At 33.3% G+C, this 9,171-nt stretch overlaps 1 protein-coding gene across 1 annotated transcript; it reads right to left on the bottom strand.

The window, feature by feature from the left end:
* Positions 1-1,808: 1,808 nt before the first annotated feature.
* LOC129799643 (uncharacterized) lies at positions 1,809-9,151 on the bottom strand. The gene is made up of 3 exons (XM_055843720.1): positions 8,795-9,151; positions 8,358-8,444; positions 1,809-2,387 (listed from the first exon to the last, which is right to left on the bottom strand). Exons 1-3 carry the CDS (start codon positions 9,012-9,014, stop codon positions 2,281-2,283), a joined length of 414 nt encoding a protein of 137 aa, XP_055699695.1. The 5' UTR covers positions 9,015-9,151; the 3' UTR covers positions 1,809-2,280.
* Positions 9,152-9,171: the final 20 nt, after the last annotated feature.

The raw sequence follows: 9,171 nt of genomic DNA on the forward strand, positions 1-9,171 counted from the left end.
AATTATTCGTCTAATATTTTGTGATATATCAATTAGCTGAGATTTCCTAATGCAATACTGATTGAAGAAGGTAATATTTTGATAATTTATAATGTCCAGCGCACAATAACTTTTGTTTTGTAAACATGTTTTTGACATTTCAATGAGAGTGAATGAAATCTTGATCTAATTATCTCGCTCACTCACATAGGAAATTTTAAAAACATGTTTACAAACAAAAGTTATTGTGCATTGGGCATAAGGTACTTCTACGTAAATGTTGTAAATTCATAACATTTAACTTCAAAAACAGATGACTTCAAAAACGGAAAAATAATTCCAAGATCAATAACCACGAAATCATCCACATAATGCCCAGACGACAATTTTGTCCTGAACGGAACCGACAAAATATACTTGGAACAAGACGTGGATGAAGTGGTCTTTGAAGTTTCATCGAGAACGTATCAACACCGGAAGAACTCCCGGATTCATAGCAATGTGCAACTACGTCTGAAATTCGCAGAGACAACTAACATTGCACCTACCCATTACCATGAAACATGTTTTGAAGAAAACTGAGGAAAGGCGCAGGTGCACAGGGTGCTATTAGAAAAAAAGGATTATAAGACCAATTGTATTTGTAAGACATGCGACATTTATCTCTGTGTTACCAGTACTCAAAATTGTTTCGATTAATATCATAAAAATAAAAAATGAAGTAAACATGAATACATTTTTATGATAAAAATTATTGTTTTTAAAATTATTATTGTACCACTCTTCAAGATTTTTTGAGAGCAAAAATTTAATGAGATATTTTTTTAAATTAAGTTTTGATCGTTTTAATTTTTACTCGTACTCTAAATAATTCTTTTTATTATCACAAATATATTCAAGTTATTCCTCCTACAATAATAACAGAGCAAACGAGTAAACAGTCGCTTGGAAAATTTTGTGCTTTTTTACCTTTATGGACGATTGGGTCATATATGACCCATAGTTTTCCAGGGATAAAAATTTTTTCTAACCATAAATCTGTTATTTAGGCTAAAATATCGAGGGAAAATTGATTTCATTGAATTTCGCTCAGCGGAAAGCTTCTCGTCCTTAAAGGGTTAATATTTAGTTTAATACGTTTATATGACCCACAAGCCCTGAGATCTTCCGTGTAATTTGTCTTGAAGACCTGAAGAGTAGCATCTCAAATTTACGCGCAGATTCCCGTAGCAATTTGCACTTCCTGAGGCCTTTTCCACATCATCTTTTTCATAGAAGTGATGGTTTTTTTTCTCTGGATATTGTAGAACTCAGAAAAATTGAAGAAAAAAACACAAAATGAATAAGAAATTTAAGAAAGCAAAAGATGTTGCCAGAATAGGCAACACTACCTCACCGGAGAGACGCTCACAAAGTATATACTTTTTTGCGAAATACAGGATCCAGCTGGGAAATTTTACCGGAAATTTAAAGATTGATTCACTATTAACATAAACAGAAACAATCTTTAATGAAAACTAATCAATTTTCATGAAAAACACCGAAGGAAAACCTTCTGCACTTTACCACAAATCACAAGACTGCTAGAAACACAATCGATCTGTCACATTTTTTGTAAGACTCTTTCCACACTGAGTGTATTCGAAGATAACATACATAATTTTAATTAATTTATTTGCATGGCCGAAATTACACTCAAAGTGGCCGAAATTTGGCACACTTACCCTAGGTACTTATGAATTTTCCAAAATTTTCATCAGTAGGGAGTCACATTCGATACCTCCCTGCAATATGATGTCCCAAAAAATTCAGATAAAAAGTCCGTCGAATCAAATTTATTATAGTGCAAAATTTATTGTATAAGGAGTTATTATACAAGAACGTAAGTAAATTGAGTATCTATTCTTCCATTAAAACGAAATTTATCGATTATATTGATAATATGCGTCAAGTTTGTTTTTTTTTACTTTCTTAGTTCTTCAACTTGTCCTTACTACATTAAATTATATTTTTTGAATGGTCCTCATAAACGAGATTGAAAAAGAAAACACTCAATTACACCGAAACTTGTGAACACACATAGGAGATTATTTCACTCAACTTTTCTTTTTCTACACCAAAATTTTCCATTTTTGAGGGTCTTTGGTTTTTTTGGGGGGGAGCAGGGCAGTTTAGGGATTCACATCCATTAGAAAATTCCGCTTTCTCCGTCCACTGCTATTGCTATGACTAGACGTTTGCTTTTTTTTACAAAGTGTCTTTGGGTCTTTGAGGATTTATGCACCCGTCGTGGTTGCACTTTTAATTGTAATTTGGTGGACGGCACATGGTCAATACAAACAAGAGGGCATAAAATAATTCAGTTATCTGAAGAGCCAACAGTAAGGCACAGAGGATGTATTCCAGACCTGAGAATTTATGAAGAAAAATATTAGTATCCTATTTTTTAAACGAAATGATTGAATGTAGAACCTCTGACTAATGGATAAAGTTCACATGATTAACAAATAAATAAATAAACCATTGCGGTCTGAGATGAAATCTGACCTCGTGATTAATGTAACAATAATGTTAGTACAACTTGCACAACTTTTTTTTTCGCAAGATTTCTAGTTTTAGATAATTCGAGTAGGGGATATTTCGTAAAACCACCAATAAGGGCGCTATTATTAAAAAGAAAAATTTACAATTTTATAAGTTAAATAACTCAAAAACTCCATTGTGCATCGGGCTCAAATTTTAGTATGTTGTAGCCGCAGATTATACCTATCAAACAAAAAAATACTTAAGTCGATCGATAACTCCTGACCCCAGCTATAAGTGGTCAAAGTTCAAAAATTGACCGGTCTGTATCTCCGGATCTAATTAACATTTTGACGTTTGACTTAAATTTTTGTTTTTTTAGTTTGGTCTCGATGAGTACTTTCAGATGAAAGTTCAAAAAGTCACCACAGGTAGTGCTGCGATAGCGTCAAAATTCAAACTTTCTTTTCGAAAACGCAATTTTGCAAGTTCATCCAATTTTAAAGTGTCGTAGCCTAGGCTATTGTAGTAGGACTGTTGAACCTAGAGGAGTTGAAGGGAGAAAGCCCGTCCTGATGAAGACTCTTCTAAGCAAACGGTACCAATCACTTTTCAGCTGGGGTGGTAACTCTGAGGGGTGCTATAAGTGCGACTAACCTCAAGTTAAGATATTGTTGCTATAGTTCCGCTAGATGAGCAATGGGGCTTAATTCCGGAAGGCTAGCGATGAAGGGTGCTCCAGCATGTTCTGGTATAGGACCTGTAGCATATATTGCTACACTATGAAGTTTACAAAAAGTTGCGTGGGTTAGTTGTGGTAACAATGGTTACAATAGAATCGGAGATAAGGTGAAGTACCCTATGTCGACCATTTAAGGATATATTTTGTGAACTTATTAACAAAACCGTTATAATTTGTGTTTTTTGTTAGGGTTTTTACCTAAATAGATAGAATAGATCCTTATCTATCTAATTGTGAACTTCATTTAGTCATAATATAATTTTAAATTATAAAAAAAAATTAAAATTTTTCAAAAATGCGAAGTGTTCCTCTACTTGGCCGCTTGGGATTCCTCCTCTTCTCGACCACCTATTTTTTCTTAAAATTAAATAAACCATAAAACTAAATATAAAGTCACGGATTTAACTTTGGCTTGTTCAACACAGAATGAATAGCACTTAAAATTTAGTTAATCATTTAAATAAATAAGGAAACTCACTTTTATGAATTCATTCAGAAGAAGAACAACATTCAAGTGAAAAAAGCTTCACTTGCTATGATTTGTCGAACGGTCGAATTGAGTAACATTATATTTAAAACGCACTTTCAATTTTAATACATAAAATTAATCTTTAAAAATGGTAACGGAACTAAAATTTTGCACAGTAATAAAGTCCTAAACTTACGCTTAGACTTGGAATTTGAATTCTAAAGTTATTTGTAAGGGTAATAATTTAAGAAACTTAAGAAAAAAGTCAAGAATATCAAAAAGTATGCCATAATTTGATGAAAAATTGCGAATTTTTATTTAAGAAATACTTCAATACGTTTTATGGTCAATTTCCATGATATTTTCACTGATTTGAATTAATTATGAAATAATTGACCCTATAATGTTAAACCATTCGGTAAATAATTTTGTAAATATATAAATAAATTGAATAAATATTTCGAGAGGTGGTCGACTCGAGGATACTTTACCTTATGAGGGGATAAAATTTACGAAGTTCAAAATGCCATATATCCGATTGTATTTGACCGATTTTAACGAGTAATGGCCTCTAGGGGGAACTGGGGCAGTAGTAATCTGGGGTAGTTGTAAACACTGTGATTTTTTTCATTAATTTTAAGACTCCAGAGGATAAAACCGATAAGCATTCATAGATACCATGGGGATGTATGTCCACAGATAAATTGGTCAATAAAATCCTAATATACTTTAAAAATAAAAATCATTTTCCTGAAAATGTTGATATTTCGATTATTTTGATCATTTGGATTTCCACCTGGAAATTAAAAATTGTGTAAAATAATCGAAATGTAGCAATACCAGTTCTTTCCTACATCTTTTAGGATTATATTAATGCATTTACTAGAGAAATTGAGATTCTCATTATTTCAAAAGAATTAATAATTGGTCAGAAAACAGCATATGGGGTAGATGTAATCAGGCAATTTCAATTTCACAAAATGAGTAGGTAAAAGAGCGGGAAATTGACCTTCATGCGAAATATCTATAATTCATAGATTACGAAAAAAATTGGTGGCGCTGTGTTCAATAAAAAATCACATGATGTCAAAATATGGGGAAAATCCATTGAAAAATGTCTTTGATATGCATGCTTTTAGTTTTTTTGCTATTTTAATTATTCTTTGTAAAAAGTGTCGTGATTTTTTGAAAAATATACAGTCTTTATATATCTCTTAAGAAATTAAAATAATCGAAAGTGGTGCAAAGTTAATTTCAAGGGTGGAAAAAAGGGTGTTTACATCCTCCCCAGAAAGTGTTTACTTCTACCCCAGGTATTTTGTGAAAAGAGAAAAATGCACAGGGACACAAATTTTATTTTTATGGAAAACTCAATTGTTTTCCAGCATCCGCATTACCCTCGACGAATTGCCTATACCCAAGGGTAAAACATGAGCTAAGAAATATTTTCCAAAAAATCACGGTGTCCTTGGAAAATCACCTCAAATTCGCATGTATCGAAAATGATTACATGTGCCCCAGTCTCCCCTACACACTAAAGAAAAGTACAGTGCCCGCTTTGTAATTCGGATGATTGGGAGAAAAAATGACAGATGTCCGCTTCGTAATCCGGATGGATTTTTTGAATTTGTTCAACGTCTCGAAAATATAATACAAGGTTTTTTTTTGTAGAATTAGAATAAAACTTTTAAAAAATAAAAAGACATAGGGGGAGGCTTTGAACTTTCGCATACTAAAATGATGTTCAAGTTCAGTGATTTTTTCTGACTACCATGCAAACCGTATGGATTCTCCAACTATACCAAAAAAATGTCTTACTTATAAGGTTCATAATCCCACCAAACATAATCCCAGGAAATCCTTAGATTTTCCTCCAGAGGAAAATGAAAATTTAATGGCGATTTATCCGATAGATGAATCAAGTTTCTATTATCGCACACGATTCACGCCATCATTGAACACCCCATTTTCACCGTAAATTTTGCACCGGACACTAAAAGTTGCACATCATTGTTTAAAGGGAACTCTAATCTACTTGATTAACCCATTTTTATAAGGAATAAAACATTTTAATATCACTTTTTTGGAACTTTTCTGAGAGATGTTTTATTGACATTAAAAACCATTTTTTTGCTTGATTCTACGAGAATTTCACTCCGGAAACGGTTAAATCTGATGAATACTTTCTTGAAAAGTCCAAATATCACCAAATTTACACGAATCAATAAGTTTTTAAAGCTAAAAATTGACTAAAACTCTGCAAGCGAGAAGACTACACAAGATTCCACCATTCCTCCACGGAGCCGGATATGCACAAAAACGTTTGAATGTGCATCATTGAAGATTTCTCTGTTCCTGCAGCTGCAGGAATCGGGATTTAGCACAGATATTGAGCTTCAGCAGGTGAACAAGCTAAAATTTTCACAAAACATCTTCTTACGGACAGTTTCTTTTCTTTGTCATGCAAAACAACACAATAGTGAGGTTATGTCAAAGATTGTCAAAAACCAGTTGTAAACTGTATGAGCTTATTACAGATGTGATTCTTTCATTGCACATTCAGTTTGTGCAAGCTTGAAAAATATTTTTATATCAAAGAAATGCAAAATTGCTTAATAATTACTCAACTGCAACCTATTTGAGTCAAATTACTTCTTGTTTATCAATTTTACGATTTTTAAGTTTTCCTTTTTAGTGGTGGATCAAATCGGTAGATTACAATAGATGTGAATATGAGGGATCGTATCTAAAATGAAGTTTCCTGGAAAATATCTGAAAGAAGCAGTCTTCTATTTGCGATCGATGAATCTGAGTCAAGTTTGTGAATTTTGTTCCACCCACAAAAAGTGTCTGTTCAGCCTAAAAGATTTTTACTTAAATCTGATTCCTAATAACCCTTCTACCCTCTGTGATAGTAGTTTTTCAGAAAAGTGATATTAATTCTGCACAATCGTATGAAATATTGCACAGCAAAATTACAGTTTTTGACCTGTTTTTATTTTTTGCTTCCTGAAACTAGGAAAAAAGGATTAGACTCTCAATTTTTTCAGGAAAGATGGGATTTAAGGTTAGCTATTACAATATAAAGCCATATGTCAGATTCATAAGGGAATATGGGAGAAATATGAAGTGTCCGAAGGTAGCGTATATGCGAACGATCAAAGCCTCCCCCTAATTGGAGAAGTCTTTTCTATTATACTTCATTTATTAAACAAAAACATCACAGGATAGTCCATTTTCATTGCTGAACTTGAACACGCATGCATACATAACCTCAAAAGTATTTTAAATGTAACCGTCGAGAACTTGTCCGGATTACGGCGATCTGGATTATAAAGCAGGCAGTGTATACAGTGTATGTATATATTTGACAGTTTTTCCTCAAGCCTAGAGAATTTGCTTCTATTTGAACATTTTGCCATCTGTCATGGATTACTATATTCCTGAATAGTAGGTAGACATTTTTGTGTCCCATAGTAGTGCAAACAAAGTGAATAAAAGTACGAATAAAGACGTCGTACCCTTGTTTCTTGATATTCTCGAGACTGAAAGTCACTTAAATCCTATATTTTCATTCCTCAGCATCAAATCGCATCATTCCTGAGCGCACTTTTATTTGGTTTGTTTGCACTACTATGAGACATGAAAATATCTACCTAGTATCCAGGAATATAGTAATCCGTACATCTGTCCGATTTTGTGTAAAAAAAAAATTCCCACAATAACGCTGCGAAAGTTTACAAGTGCTGATATGACCCTTTTACTCGAGTACGTTGTTTAAAATAAGGTTTAAAATAAAATCCTTACAAAATTCAATCATTTTTTGATATTGCTGTAGTTCAGAGGTGAGCAAGAATCGTTTGAATCCGAACAAACATCAAAATGAAAATTGTACGTCAGTCAGTGGTCAAAACGCTACCTGACAAACTTATTTTGACGTTTATTCGATTTCAAACGGTTCTTGTTCACCACTGCTGTAGTTCGTCACATGGACAAAAAGCCTACTGTGGTCAAAAAACGTGTTCCAAAAAACAAATAAATTTAAATATCTTGGAAGGGAAGATTACTCGATTTTGCCAGCATGTAAGATTTTTTTTTTGTAAAGTCGCGTTTTTTTTTAATTGAAGGCATACCAATGGGTATGTGCTTTTCATGTTATTTCACTCTAATATTGTCAAAAAATTTACTTATTGTATATAATACAGATGGTAATAAAAATGAGGGAGTTAAAAAAATATCTAGGATATTGAGCAATCGGTAAGATCAAGTTTTAGGGCAAAATTATATCATCTTATGTCAGTTCATTTTACCTAGATATTTTGATTTAAATAAAAATTTTGCAATTATTCAGAAATTTGATTCTAAATTGCTGTATGTATAATATCTCTCATCTTTAGTTCCAAATCGAATTTGCATGCAATCCGAGTTCGTTCACGTTAAGAATCTCACCTACAATAAGCTGATCTAGGCTTATCACTAGCTTTAAAGATTTTCTGCTTATGATAAAAGGTATATATCTCATAAATTGAGGGGTTTATCCGGAAATTCTTTAAAAATTTTAACTTTAAATTCGTATTTATGAAATTATGTTTTCAGAGGTCCTTACATTCAGGAATAAAAAAAAAATAAATAAAGAAAACTTACCTAGGGTATAGGTCTGAAAGTAGAGTAAATATGTGACTGCGCCTGCACTGGGAAATGTGAGGAAAACCGAACATATAACACGCCAACCTGAAAGAGAATACGCGAGAAAATCCTTAAGTATTTTGCAGAAAAAGACAAGGTGCTATTTTTAGTGCGCACTTTGAGGCTCGTTTGTGTTTCATATTTAAAGGGCCATTGTCATGGGAACCATACACTGGAAACACCCCAAAAAGCCTCCTGAGTTTGCTTCCAGCATCCCATATCCATGCCAACTGTCTTCATCCTGCCTCGCAACGTAAACAATTGCAACAAAAACGACAAAAATAGGCCATTTTTTTTAGTACGAGAAAACAAAAAAAACAAAAGCCAAGTGCGCTCACAAAAATAGATTTTTTGGCGTGGGGAGCACCAGAAAAAAGAGACAATGATGGTCTCACCATGATCACTGAGACTTCCGTGTCGACCGCAATATATTCGGATGGATTCTGCTATGAGGAGAGAAACTAGAAGTAATGCATCTCGCAGCAAACTATCTTTAGTATAGGTAAGATTCACGCCTTTCAGGACTCCCATTCCAACTTCACAGGGCCCAAACATTCCAAAGTAGAAGGAATTGAGATAGAGCAATATTTCATAGGTTAAACTGGCGTTCACCATTTTTCCACCCACTATTTCACATTATTAACACGGAAAAAAGCACAGAAAAATGCAACTTTCTGATTCCCCAAAAATACAATTTTCCGTCCCCAGCCCAGAGAGAAAAAAAAGTTGTAAACTTAACCTCACTTAAAAATTGATCAAATTTTGACGCGCG

This window comes from Phlebotomus papatasi, chromosome 1 (assembly GCF_024763615.1).
Source record: "Phlebotomus papatasi isolate M1 chromosome 1, Ppap_2.1, whole genome shotgun sequence".
NCBI lineage: Eukaryota > Metazoa > Arthropoda > Insecta > Diptera > Psychodidae > Phlebotomus > Phlebotomus papatasi.